The sequence below is a fragment of the Sylvia atricapilla genome, chromosome 15, assembly GCF_009819655.1.
Source record: "Sylvia atricapilla isolate bSylAtr1 chromosome 15, bSylAtr1.pri, whole genome shotgun sequence".
NCBI classification, from domain to species: domain Eukaryota; kingdom Metazoa; phylum Chordata; class Aves; order Passeriformes; family Sylviidae; genus Sylvia; species Sylvia atricapilla.
The window spans coordinates 13,488,232-13,503,160 of NC_089154.1; the positions used below are offsets into that span (position 1 = coordinate 13,488,232).

The following is a 14,929-nucleotide window of genomic DNA, read 5'->3' on the forward strand; positions in this document are numbered from 1 at the left end:
TTGTTTTTTAAAGTATCTCGACATAAATATTACAGATTGTTTTTCCAAGATCGTTTCCTATACTATAGATGATCACTTGCTGGGTGAAAACCAAAGGTAGATTCACAGCTGCTAGTGAGTATTTTAATATTTGGGACTCTTCCCTTTTATTCACTATGATTAGAAGAGAGAAGTTTTATGGAGTTTGGGAAATTATTTCTGTGGAGTTGGGGGAGTGTTTTGAATGGATCTGTGCCAACCCAAGTGTGCTGTTAGCACCTCAGTGCAAATCCAAAGCTTGGACCAGAGCAGATACAGAAGTCACTGGCCTGTTTCTCACATTATTTGCTCATACAGTAAAGGCACTCGACCTCATCTTAAAGTATATGACTGTTTCTGCAAATGATGGGAAATAAACCCTTACAAGTAATAACTCCTCAGAGCATCAGTGGATCTTGCGTTACTCGAGACTTTCTTTTGACACCATCCATTTAAAAGTTCAGTACAATAATATTCTCTCTGCTTATCCTGAAAGATCTTCAACAAAGGACAAAATAATCAGCTTATGGTTCTACTACAGGCAGGAAGAATTTAATTTTACCTGTTCACACAAATACTCCACTACTTCTCATCCAACATTGTGTAAATATATCCCAAGCTTAAAGACAAGGTCAGATTGCTAAATGTATTGAGTTTGCTATTACAGTACAAGAATTCATTTTAACTTTATTTTTATGTACATTTTCAGAATATATAGAGTATAGAAAATTGTATATTTTAAAGGCATATAAGGTAGAAAAAAAAAACAACTAAATTATGTTTGACCTGCTGAAACTCTAGTTCAGACTGATTTAGTATTTGTTCCTTTGCTGTGCAGAACATTCCCATCTGTTCTGTGTGGCATCATGCATGTGCTGGTGTTTGTACACAAGTGGAGGTGTTGTGCATCAGAGTGTTTGTTGTGTGTGTGCTTTTCACTTTGTTAAAGGGACAGAGTTTTACTGCGGAATTAAACTGTTCATGCCTATCTACATCTTTACTTTAAATATTTGCTCTGCAAATGACCTGAGCATTATCAAGGCAAGAAACTGAAGCATCTCTCCAAGTCAGTTGCATAAAAGCTTAACTTTGAATTTTTCAAGACTGTCCTCTAGATATTAGAGCTTTAATCCATATTTGCATAAAAATTTCCCTTATTGTTTCATGTTTTAATAAATGTAGCAAAATGTCTAGCTAACAATCTACTTTCACCCTTAAACCTGCATCTATTTATTTAAGACAAATTCTGCTTGCTAGCAACAACTCAGGTTTTGAACCGGAAATGTATTCAGCAAATTATGAAAACACTTTTTTAAAAAGTAGGGTAATAATTTTTGAAATTCAGAGCAGTCCCACTAAAAGGGGAAAAAACCTGACAAAATCCTAGCATGATGCTAGACTGGGGAGAATCCCTATTCTTCAAGCTAATGTGGGGTTTTAACTATTATTTACTTTCACTGTGACGTCCTGCTTGCTCATCCTAATTTTTTAACAGTCTTACTGGGATTTCTTTGCTCTCAAAAGACAAGCAGCACATGCCAAAGCATTAGAGGATGTTGAAGGAATGTAGATGGAGCTACATGATCTGTCACTCATGTTGGAGACAGTTCCTAAAAATCTATGCACCTGAACTTTTACTCTGTGATAAATCAAGGACAAATCTGAAGAAATCAGATAAAATTTCATTATCTGACTACATTAGACATCAACTGATGTCTAATGTAGTAATTATTAACCTCAGTAGAGCTACCTGCCTTATGATACTGAACTTACTCTACGTGTAATAACCTCGTTCAAAACCTATTTACTTTTTTACTGCCCGTGTACTGGGTCAGCTGTAGTGAAAATACTGAAAGAAAGAAATAAATGGTTTGAGCTTTTCAAATGTTAAATCTGTACTTAAGCATCAAAGCTGTGACTAACCAGAACAGACCACTTCATTCATTCTCCACACTGATCTCCAAAATCACCATCAGCCAAAGCCAGTATTACACTGCCAAGCAGTTAAGCCTGGTATTAGAGCAAAGATTTAGCTCACAAAATGACTGAAAAAAACCCCACCAAGTCTTTTTATCTTGAAACCCATCCTGAGATTCATAAGCATAGTAATTGCACTCTGATTTGTTTAGTAGCAGTGTTTAGTTCCAGTAAAATCCACAAAGGAATTTAAAATGAATTTTTTAAAGGCCAATTTCCTAATGGGCAGACTCAGGGAATGCTTTTGTACAGGACACATTAACCATGAAATCACTGCATGATAAAAGCCCAGTGTAATAAAAATGTCGAGTTTAGCTGTAAAAACCTAAATTTGGCATTGCTTGATCACTAGTCTGCTTAGAAATCTGCAGATGTAGGCACAGTAATGCTTTTCTGTTTCCCAGAAAGGTTGTCCAAGGCTGAGCTGAAGGGATTCAGGACTGGGGCAGGGAGTTCCTCACTCAGCTGTGCTGGGCCCAGGCTGAACAGGGAATTGGCTGAGAAGTGCTCCCACCAAAGGCTCTGTGTGCTTAAATTAAACGTGAAAGGCTAATCAAGAGAAACATTTGCTGGAGTACAAAAAGGACTTGTTTACTTTTGCAAAGCAAGTGGTTTTAATAAAAACTTGATGACACTTACTGCACTTTATAAAGAGCAGAGCACTGGTGTTGTGCCAGGGCAGACGCTCTGAGTGCAGCTTTGGCTTTAGAATTGTTTGCTTTTTCATTGTGATCTGCCCCTCGTTTTTTTTTACACACCCTTATATTTAACATATTTCAAAGGGATATATCTGGTCCAGGATTATAGTTAGTATATTGCTTACAAATTAATTTGTACAGGCTTTATTTATAATCTAGAGGCCAGGAACAAACTGTTACTGTCTAATAAAGGAAAACGATTTATGATGATGACATATGTAAAAGAAACAACTTGGTTCTGTCTTGCTCCAACCCCTGACCTGGAGGTGCCAGGCATTTCATTTCACCTGCCTCTTTTTTTTTTCTTTTTTTTTAATTCTGTTTCATATCAAGAACACAGTACGTTTTTAGAGAAACAATACCTTTACTACAAAACCATGTAAATGATTATATACAAAATGGTTACTGGAATTTGGTTTTGTACTGCAGTGACAGAAATAACTAGGTGCTGACATTTATTTACGCTTCCTTAATACTAAGTACATCACTCCACTGATCAGGGTAAAGGCAAAGGCAATCCAGGCTAAGACAAAGGAATAGCCATATTGGCCCTTGGAAACTTCCATTCTATATCCATGGCTCTGGTGCAGTTCTTCATGCCTGTCTGTGTAAATGGAAGCTGCAATCATAACACACAGACCTGCAGGAGGAAGAAAATAATAAAGGTCAGCATCTTAAAATATTATCAGTAGACACAACTTATTGAGTGTCTCTTCTGTCAGCTGCTTCCAACAATGTCTTTGTAGACACTCGTTCTCCATCCTCAAACTCATCTGGAAGCATTTCAAGACATATTTTCAGTTTATTTGGCAGGCTTTAAATTTGAAGTGCTGTTGTGTATCTATGTCATTTGCAGCGAACAGAAAACGGTTCTGAACATCTGGGTAGCTTTTAAGACTGACAAAAAACAAAGTGAGTACTTGCCTGTAACAATTAAGAGAGTTATTTAGTGTGCTCAAGAAGTTCAGAATCTCAAATTCTTTCCCTTCAAAGTTTAAATTACTTATCCTGAGTGGTGACATCCATGTTTTAACTGCCTACATACTACAGAATGGCACAGTTCACTGTTCAAACCATTATGAAGGATAAGCTATGGCCCCAATAGCACTAGGGAGTTCTCATGCAGCTCATTCTTTTTGAAACCTTTTCCCACTTTTTCTACTTTAACAGAAATATCACTGAAGTCAAAAGCATTGAAAAATCACTCACATGACAGGAGCTGGATAATAGAGGTTAACACAAATCTTTCTCCTTGCTTCAGACGGAAGAGTTGAAGAAGGAAAACCAGAAATGCCACACAGCAGAAAATGGTAGACAGAATCATGGCGGCCTGAACAGCCTGAATTGATTGATACTCTGCAAAAACAAGGAGCTTTGATTAAATATAGTTTCTCTCTGTGTCTTCTCTCCTGTGCAAGGAGTAAAGGGGCAGAGCTGTGTTCTGTAAGTAGGGGTTCAGCAGGTGCAGCAAAGCAGCTGTGTGTGCATTTCTCCTCTGCTTCCTTGGTATTAATACAGGCAGTGACTTAAAGACAAACAAAATTACTTCATGGGTACACAGGTCTTCAAATTATTTACCTCTTTAATGTACATGCAGATTGGAAGTCGAGAGATAAATAGAACACTTGAGAATACTTTCAAATTTTGTAAAGCAGGTTATTACGCTAAGCTTTATATTAAGACTTCCTTCTTAAAACTCCAGCTTGTGTTTTCTTCTACTTTTCCTCCCATTCTTGTACACAGTCTGTATTTTTAGGTTCTTCTCTGCAGGTTCAATTCTGAGGTAAATTCTATCACTTCAGATGACTTCACTGTTTTTACCTAATTTTTTTAAGAACTTATTAGCAGTCACTGTTAGTAGTTTGCATTTATTCTCTTGCACTGGTCTCTTAAGTGCACATGACAGTTCCTTCCACCTTCCTCTCACAGAAACTGTTAGAACAGTTGCCTTTCCAAAGTGAAAAGCCAATCTTCAAGTTTTTAGAAGACCTGCCTAGTCAGGACATGCAGATCTTTGAAGAACTATAAAACTGCCCCTGCATATTTCATAGCAGTTTCACCGGATCTGCTGAAGGAACACAGACACAGGCATGGAGAGACACTCACCATTGAACTCATCAGTGATAGCCATACAGGTGCTTGTATTCGTGGTACACATTCTCCAGACATCTGTAGAAAAGTTATCGCCCACCCACCAGGCCTGCAAAATGAAAGTAAAGGGTTCTTACAGGAGAAAAAACAAGCAAAACCCACAGAACTCTTTCTTTGTCCAAGTGTCTACTGATCAGATGCATCAGCTGTAATTTTCTGTTTGTTTTCGATGCTTAACCACTCAAATGAAATGTGAGAGCTTGTGGTATTTCAGAATAAAGGGTACATAATTATCCACACATCATTCTCATTTTAGACCTCTGTACAGTAGGTAAGGGCATCTTAAACATCCCAAAGCACAAGGGATTTCCACCGTTTGGGCAGAAATTTTGCGTTTTGCCATCAGTCCCTGAGACACTTAGACAAGACATGCTCTGTTCACCCAGACCCTGTTCAGGATGCACATCTCTCTGAAGGAACAGCATTTGCTGATTTGCAGGAAATGGCATCACCTGTGAGACAGAAGTCCTTTATAGATGTTCTGGCTCCTGCCACTGATGTGATTCATCTCAGTGTAACGCAGCTGTGCTGAGGTGTACTATGGCCTCTGTCTGGTAATGGCTGCTGACAAATTAAGATCCTCCTGTGGTATTTCTATTTTGAGGTTTTAACATTCAAGGCAAAATGGTAGTGCAGTGTCTGAGCAGATTTTTACGGTAGCCTGTAAAATGACAAGCACTCCACAAGTGTCATTTCCTCAGGAAACCCATTCCCATTCCAACAGCTACCCAGGCCTTTGTTTTGACTAGAGCTGCACAAAATACAACTTATAAATACGATTCCTGGTAGGATCTGCTGCTTAAATAGACATTCCAGAAGCCTCAGAGCTTACTGTGCAGCTTTGCAAACAATACTGCAGATAAAACTATAATATATTATGGTAGTAGGCATAGGGATAAACAGAACACTGTGTTTTAAGAAAAATAATTACTTTCTCAGGATGCCTTTCATTTGGATTTTACAATCCAACTGTCCAAGTTCAAGATGTTATTTTTCAGCTCTGAGCACTTTATACTATATAGACACATAGTATAAAATCTAATAGAAGGTGGTTGTACCGTTTAAGTTTTTAATTGTTCAAAAGTAGGTAATGACACAAAGCAGAATGCAAAGGCTTTTATTTCTGTAATAATTTCAGTTCTGTGTAGGAGATTTGAAATAAGATTAGGTTGCTTTGCCCATTGTCTTTGCTTTCTAAATATTCAAAGGAGCAGAGTAAGACAACCTGCTCTAGTGCTCAAACAATGACCTACTTCTATGGAACAATCAACCAGCTGACTAAAATATAACACCTGAGTTTGTACACTTTTGCAATAAAAAGTTGTGGGTAACACATAATTTCACTTGGAGCACATTCTTCAGAAAACAGTGTTTTCAGCAGCAATTTTTTTAGTATCAAAAGCCTGTGCATACATCAGACCTCACAGATAGAATCCAGTGCACAGACTCCTGATCAGGATAGTGGGCTGTTTTGGAAAAGGGAAAACTACATTAGAAGTTAAATAAATATTGGAGGGTAAATTCTTTCTGATCACAAAAATAAAATGGAAATTTGAAAAGAATGCAACATAAAATATTCTAAAGCTTTGTGCTGAAGCTGCTTCAACTTAATGGACACAGATACATTCATGGTGTCTCTCATGATTTAACTGGGCATCTTGGACAAACACTTGTGAGGCAAAGCACACCCTGACTGAAATTATCCCCACACATTAATCACCAGCTGTTTGACTTCATGTACTTGACATAGGACGGTGGATTTTCACCCCCTCTCTCCTGCATATCCAGCTGAACCAAATCCCAGGGCTCCACCCTGTAAATATCCTCCCTGGCCAAGTTCTCTCCCAGGGGAGAGGATCTCTGCCTTGAGCTTACACCATGATGCCGTGGAGAGCCTTATCCACCAGCAACATGAACATCCAAGGCATTTTCTTTACAGAAGGGTCTGAGGACACCAGTGTGCCCAACAAACTTAGGTCCTCTCAGTAAGCAAGCTGAAGACCAGAGAAGTAAACCTCAATTTTTATGAAGCAAAAAATGCCAGTGTGTTTGAGAGACAAGGGGAAGAAATGACACTTACATTGTCGATAGTTGAGATGAACAGCAGCGCTGCTGAGGTTATGTGAAACACGATAATGAAGGCCAGGAGAATCAGCATCCTTGCTCTGGGGAGGCTTTAGGCTGAGATAAATCTGTTGAACATAAGGAAGTACATGAACAATCTTTAAGAGCTGTCAGTGGATCAACCTGCAGTTATGGTGCTGTTAGAGACTAACATCAGATGCAGTCTGAGCCCACAGCACGTGTTCTATCTCTGCAGATACTTAACTGCCATCACGGGTGTTAAAATGAATCATAACTTGAAATGAAGCCAAGAGGTGCATTTTGCAACCTTCCAGCATGATGGCTGCAGCGAAAAAACACACAAAGAGGTTTCATTCTGTGTGCAAGGATAGAAAACTCCTTCACATTAGCTTTCAGAGAAATGCATTTCTAATTACAGCCTCATGTGCAGTGATGATAATATTTCCACTGACTGAAGTAAGTTCTTGTTTCAACCATCCTTCCAAAGAAGGGAGAACCAGATTTCAGAAGGACGCTTTTAGAACAAAATTAAGTGCATCAAGAACTACCTCCTAGATTTAGTAACACCAATGTTGTACTTTAGACCTCACGTCCTTTGTTCATACCATTTTAAGCTTCATCCATTGAGTAATGACTAAGGATTACCATTTTCTTCAATATATTGCTCCCACTGGTAGGGCTGAATAAACCCATTAGTCACATAATAATCCAGTTAGCTATTTTATATTCAGTCACTTAATACTTTCTGTAGGCTACCTATTACCTTCATACCTTATTTAACCCACTTAATACATAATGTCACATCTCACACTGAAAAAACATTAACATGAAAAAAAAAATCTTCTTGTGTACAAGAGATTCAGAAACTCTATTTCACTGGAATCCCCAGGAAATCTGTGGGCACATAACAAATAGGTTAGGGAAAACTACTGCTCCTAATACACAGAAAAATGCAATTGCTTGACATATCTATTTCTTCTTGGCCAGAAATTCTTGCCAATTAATTTATGCTATAAGGAATCTGCAGGCTTGCAGATCTCTGCAGTTAAGGTGCACCATTCTGTACATCATCTGCATGTTGTCTCTCATCAGTACATTAATGCATATTTCTCCCTTTGCTTTGGACACATTCTATGATGTCAAATGATGCCACTCACATAACACAGCAAATATCCAGAAGAAAGGGCAGATATGAATTTTAAGACTTCCATGATTTTTTTCATGTCTAACCCCCTCTCTCCTACTGCCATTCACTGGAATCATGAACCACATGAATAATTAAACCAAATAAAAGGACTACTCTGACAGCATTTTTAAAGCAGCTCCACTGGCACTCTCATCGGGGCAAATAATAACTACTCTGCAAAACTTCAACAAAAAGATAATTGACAGCATAATAACTCAGTGAATAGAGACCAGGAGTTCCAGACTAATCCTCTCCATCTCCACTGCTGTACAGAGCTGTAACAAGCTCAAAGCCAAACAGCATTAAAGTGCTTTTGTGAAAAATAAGTGGATAGCCTTATATCCATATCTAATTAGAATGACTGAATGGGAGAGCCAAGTCAAACCCTAAAATAGGAAAAGCAGCTACTCCAGTGTGTATTCCTTCCCGTTTTCTCTCTGTTAAACTCTTCTTTCTCAGCCACAACAAAGAACAGAAAGTGGCAATTTCCTCCAATGAGCTGATTCTACTGTATGACTCAAGGTCCTCTGAATCCAGTTCCACTTCTAGAAATGTCATTCATGGCTCTCTATTGAGCCTTGCTTGAATGAAAGGAAGAAGAAAGGAAAAGAAGATATTTTGTGGGTTTGTATAATGCCACATCAAAATATTTTCATTCTGATATGTACCAGTCTTTGCACAGCACCCTCTTGTCTTGTGGCTGGTTTTTTCTGAGGTTCATTTCTTGCACAGATGGTATCTAAGCATTCAGTAATGCAACAATCATCTGCCACATAAGGAGAGAGAACCAAATTGTACTCAGTATTATTTTAAGAATAACAATGCCATTTCATCTTATTACATGAAGTAACATAAAGTAAGAGAGACCAAAAAAATGTAACCTAATTAAAACCAATCTTGCAAAAGCACGACTTGCCAGCACAGAAGAACCCACTTTATCTTCAATCAAGTGAGTGCTTTTGTTATACTGTTTTCAGCCATAAAGAGAACTGTTTCTGAAGGATAGATAAACATGTATGGTTGGTGAGGAGACGACATTTTTTGTTTTACCCAAATAAAGCCAAGATTAAATGAAAAGAGATTTTTATTTTGTCTTTACAAAAGGACAGTAAGAAAGGTCTAATGTTTCTGTTACTAAGACCCTTCCTAACAACCATCTTTAGATTCCTCCTCCTGACTTGCTGGCAACTGCTCCCTTCACAAGCTGCTCCAACTTCTGTGCACACAGTGCTAAACAATGACACATGGAGACAGGAATCAAATACACTGGGGGAAAAGAAGGAGACAGACCATTTCCAAGTAATTAATACCAGGAAAAGACAACAAGAACTGCTTGTCCAATCTGTCATGCCTGAGCAGGATCCCAGAAGTGCACAGACCTCAATCACTCCTACAAACTTTCCCTTCCCATGGACAGCCAGGAGTTTCTGTGGTTCATTCCAGCCTGCACAAGGAATAATGAAGGGAGGAGGGTTTTCCAGAGAAACTCTCTGAGATTTGGGGGCAGGAAGCAAAGAGCAGCTTCCCTCTTCCAAGATGCAGCCAGCAATGTCACAGATGCTACTACAGAATCTGCACCCCTCTCCAGGCAGAAATTCTGGATTTCGTCTCTCAGAGAGAACTACTAGTTCTCCACTCCACACAATCCTGGAATTCAAAACCTTACTGTGCAGACTCAAGATTCTTCCACTCCCTCAGCAAGAAGCTCTTCCTTCCCCAGTCCACTGAGAACAGCCTGCCTGGGAACATCTCCTAGCAGCAGGCAGCTCCTTTCCTCTCCCTATGAGCAAGGGAAGGACAGAGTTACAGAGCACTGTTTGCATTAACGTTCAGAATTATTTTATTATTGTATTACTAACCAAACACTTTGGTAACATCCTGTTCTGCACACTACCTGTATTCCTTTTCTTATTTACCATGAACTGTTTCCTGGGCAAAGTGATTTTTCACCTTCTCTCATTTGCAGTTGAAACACACCATGCTCTCAGGTCAAGGTGTTCATGATTTTAAAGTACACTGCCTTTAGGCATGGATGGAGACTGGGATGATGCAACAGATACTGTTCATCATTCCCCAAAGTGGCTTGAATTCTTTTAATAGTTTTTACACACACACAAATATATGAGAAAAGCTTTTTGGACACACTACACTTAGGATGATGGAGCCACTCTTCTCAGAAGTACGTGATGAAAAGACTACAGGCAGCGGTTACAAGTTACAACAAGGAATATTCCAATTGTGAAAAAAGTATTAATTATATTCAATGAGCATGATTAAATACTGGAACAGGGCCCATGAGGCTGTGGGATCTCCATTCTTGGACATCTTCCTGACTTGACTGAAGCAAGGCCCAGGACGTCCTGATCTAACCCTCTGCTTGGAGCCAGAGGCTGCACTAGAGACCTCCAGAGGCCCCTTCCAGCTCTGCTCTCCTGTCAATCTGTGGCTATTTCAGGAACCTCCCTGTACTGATCTCCAGCAAAGCTCTGACAAAAGAGAACATAATATTTGACTTAGCTCATCACATGTGCCATTAAAAACAGATTTGGGGGTTATAGTAAGGATGACATTGGATGTCAACACAGATTCCTTCAATTGCAAGCCTCAGCATTTAATTCCACCTCACAAGGTATGGTGTAAGGCAGGAGTGGACAAATACTGCTGAGCTACAAGTGCAGACTGCCACTGGATCTAGAAACAGTAAGTTACAGGAATCCCACTGATTCCTGTATTTCCAGGTTTGCTGTGGTAATGACATTTCCCACAAATGCTAAGTTGCAGTATACTTACACGAAACACATTGAAAACAGAAGGCCAGTTACAGCAACAACATATATTTTTTCAATTTGTGCAGAAGTAACGCTCCAATGCTACTCCATTTTACATGGGGAGGATAAATGCAGCAGTCACTTCTCTTGAATCTCTTCAGTAATGCAGACTTGTGGAAGCAGACTTTTGGAAGCAGTAGTTTGCACTTGTCACGGGAGAGAGCCTGATGAGCTTTAGAAGTGGCTGAGCAGAGCCTCTGCTATAATCTCCTGGAGATGCAGAGACGAGTACATTTATACAGGACAAGACACTACAGCCATCACAGAACTGCACAGTAAAAGAAGGTATCTAGGCCAGGGTTTCCAACTGTAGTGTTTCAAAACTGGATTGTCTCCCTATGTCATATCACACACAAAAACACATCTCCTGCAGAAAAGCCTCAGTTTATCTCCAGGATAAAGTTTATCTTTCATGTCCATCAGTACAAAGAAACATGACTATTTAAGATTTTTCTGCTGTTTGGTACAGCAAGCAAACAAAAGTGGAAATAGTCTTTGACAGTTCTTAACAGAAGTTTTATCATTGCTTTCAACTCAGATGTCATCTCCACAACAAACGCTTTCCTCCCATGCAGTTCAACCCTGCTGCCAGGCTTTCTCTTTTTTGTGCATACTCAGTTTTTGCATCCAGCAATCCATAGTGCAGTTTGTTTTAGCTTACCCTCCAACACTGGCTGCTGCCCTCACTCCCTAAGATCAAGTCAGGGGTTTTTATCATCTTCATCTGAGCCCATGCATGAGGAAAACATCCACACAGACACCCCTGGTTCATACCCTTAGAAACACAGTGAAATCTCTGCAGAACAGCTCCTGCTCTGCACAGACCGAGGCTGGGGGTGTGCAGACTCTCAACACCCATGTTTAGTGTGCTGAAAAGACACACCCAAAACAAGGGGCAGAGGATCCTGCTGAACAAGTTACCATACCTGCAGCTCTCTGCACTGGGATGTTTCATTGCAACTAGAACAGCAGGTCTTTGGGCCATCAATAAGCATCCAGCTCAGCTGAACTTTCTTGAGGTCACTGGTGTAAAATTGAATCAAAGCAAACCTTAATTATCAATTCTTCTGCCTCTCAGTGCTATAATTAAGTCTGAAAATGTGAATTTAGAAGAAAAAAGTCTGTATAGTTGTAGCACGAGAAATCTGTCATCTTGTGATGCATCATAAGTTGTTTGGATTTACATGTTTTGGTCAGAGTTCTTGTGCCACATCTCATGGTGTCTCATGACTGAGAACTCAGGCTCACATTTAGCCTGTACCATTGTCTCTAAACTTGCACAGAATTCCCTGGCTTATGAAGAACAGAGTGATACTGTTAACTTTATTTTTTTTTTTCTTTTATCAAGTATGAAGGGTTCTGTTTTTCTTATGTGATTCTCAGAACTAGAACCAAAAGTGAAGTTCAGACAGCAGACTTTCTCCCAAGCCAGCAAGAGCTTTGAGGATTTCAACAATCCTCTAATGCCTAAATATCAAACAACATAAAGGACAAGAAAATCAGGAAACGTAATACCAGGAGAATAATTACACCAGTTGAAACAATTTACTCCATTTTCTTTATTTCTTCTGTCTGAGTTAATTTAACAGTTGGGAACACCAACACTCTTCAAGTGTACATTCAAACTGTGACCTGTTTTCATGTTCAGGTGCTACCCAGCTAACAGTCAATACAGAAACTTGAAAAGTCCTTCAGCCAGTCTCAGCTGGCAGTGTGGGGACCTCCAAGAAGTGCTGCAAGGCTCTGACAATACTACACTCCAATACTGCATGGGGACCCAGGAGGGAAATGCAAATTACAGGTAACAGTGTACACAGCACATGGGCTCCCACCCAATTTCTTCCTGGTGTGAAGCTAAGCATGAAGAACAACGTGTGTTCTACATGAAATAAAATTTCAAGTCCCTGCTTGATGCTGGCTTTGGAATCAAGAGGGCTGAGTGTCCTGTGAGCCCCTAGATGCCACAGAGACCATCAGCTCTTTTTGTTTGCTGAGCTGAGAACACACTCGAGCCCACAGCTCTTTGTGCTACCTATTTTATGGGGAAGGAAGAAAGCTTTTCACTTGCACTTCCACCTGTTTTTCAGAGTCCTTCCTCACAAAGCAAGGAAATCAGAAGGAAATGAATCAAAGTTCCCTGTACCAAACCACTGAATGAAGGCAAAAAAAAAAATCAATACAGCAAAAAGTGAATCCACACGCTTTTCTAGAGCTCCATTTGAATGGCAATATTTATGGCTTTTTAACACAATGGCAGAAAATAAAGTAGGGTCATTCTATCAGATCTAGATTTATTTGTGCCCTTGCAGCAGGCTGTGTTAAGACCCAGTAACCTCTAGCACAATTACAGCAGTCAACTTGTGTTTTGATAGTGAAATACAGGGGCTTGGAGAAAAACTCACAAGACATGGTATGACCTAGTTTTTTATCTATTTTCTCACAAAAATTTGTGCCTTGCAACCAAAGCCCTGAGGTCTACTTTTTGTGTGCACCACAACTAATAAAAATGTGCACCTATAGCTTAATAAAACCTTTTGTTTTTACAGTGTTTGGATGTCTGTCCATCCTGCTGGTGGGACTGCCTGAGCAACACCAGACTGAGAGTGACCAAGCTCCTGTGCCTGGCCTCCCTATCACCTGTGTGTGAGGGGATGCTCAAGCACTCCTTCAGTTCTTCCTCAAGCAGCCTCAAAAACACTAAATCTGGTCTCCTCTTCAGAAACCCCAGCTAGTCACCAGAAGTGAAAGAGACTGTGATTACAAGTGGGTCTGGCAGATCATCTCCAGACTTCCTCCCTTCTCCCCCTGTCCTCCTCATTAGATCTGTGCTACCAAGCCAGGACTCCAAAATCTAGGAAATTCTAACCCTGCTGTTCCATATATTTCCAAACAAAACCAAGAAGCAAACTGCAGCAAAAATGCAACATGCTAGCTTTGAGTATGGAGCCCAAAGAAGCTGATGTTTCTAATTTCTTAGGAATGCTATTAATAAAATTTTGACCTAGGGATGCCAGCATTGCTGCCACTTCTGTAACTCAGTCAGTCATTTATTTGCAAACAAGTTTGGGCTGGGTTTAGACTTGCCCTACCACTCCTTTCATATGGCCCTGCTCTGTGCACTGCAGAGGAAAGTCACTCTGCCATGAAGCCTTTGTGGGCAGACTCAGCAGAAGAAAACCAGCAGAACCTATGAGAACACAATGCCCTGCTGTGGGGTGAGGAAGTGTCACTTACCAGAAAAATGAGCCTTGTGACATCTTACCTGAAAACCCTAAAAAACAGCCTGAAGCTTAAAAACTTCAAGATAGATGTGTTCAAATACTCCTGAAAAACCTGGAAGAGACATTACCAGCCACTATATGCTGAGAAGACACTTTAGCAGGTACAGAAGTGAGCTGCCTACACAGACAGACACATTTGAATGAAAGTCTTTAAGACTTCATCCTCTCAAAACTGCTTTTTCGAGGGTTTTGTGTGGAATGTTTCTCCTCCTCCAGCAGCACAAATCACACCATCCTCAAAAGTAAATCTTTTACACATTCTTCTGTTTCCTTATAGCACTTTTTCTTGCCACTGTACTTTTATACCAGATAATAATAATCTCATATTTAAGATGGTCTATATTTGCATCTAATCCCAACACAACCCACAGTGGTGTAAGGTAGGCTGCCATATGACTGAATAACACCTAAAAGGGTTGCAATTAATCTCTGATTCCCATCATAGTCATCCACTCTTCCACCTTCAGTTTATGCTGAGCATCACATGCCTTTGGCAAATGCTAACAAAACAGTCTTTCATCAAAGACACCCCATGGTTCAAGGGATTTCTCAAAGGGCACATATTGTTTGAGAAAACCCAGCAGGTAATTTGAAAGAAGTAACCGCTTGTATATTGCAGTTTCTGGTTTCTTACAAAGCACAAACGTATTCCGTCAGCTTTCACAAAGGCAAGTGCAAAACATGTTATAAAATGTTTGTAACTTA

General features: G+C 39.8%; 1 protein-coding gene across 1 annotated transcript; it reads right to left on the reverse strand.

Annotated features, from left to right (window-relative positions):
• Positions 1–542: 542 nt before the first annotated feature.
• On the reverse strand, positions 543–7,054 carry EMP2 (epithelial membrane protein 2). The gene is made up of 4 exons (XM_066330246.1): positions 6,925–7,054; positions 4,800–4,893; positions 3,903–4,049; positions 543–3,333 (listed from the first exon to the last, which is right to left on the reverse strand). Exons 1-4 carry the CDS (start codon positions 7,000–7,002, stop codon positions 3,149–3,151), a joined length of 504 nt encoding a protein of 167 aa, XP_066186343.1. The 5' UTR covers positions 7,003–7,054; the 3' UTR covers positions 543–3,148.
• Between the last annotated feature and the right edge of the window lie 7,875 nt (positions 7,055–14,929).

Excerpts from the sequence above, each read along its gene's own strand:
- EMP2 (XM_066330246.1), bottom strand. The coding sequence starts at position 7,002 with ATGCTGATTCTCCTGGCCTTCATTATCGTGTTTCACATAACCTCAGCA. Across the intron at positions 4,894-6,924 it reads TCATCTCAACTATCGACAAT|GCCTGGTGGGTGGGCGATAA; the intron begins GTAAGTGTCATT and ends TTCATTTTGCAG. Across the intron at positions 3,334-3,902 it reads TATTATCCAGCTCCTGTCAT|GTCTGTGTGTTATGATTGCA; the intron begins GTGAGTGATTTT and ends TTCCTCCTGCAG.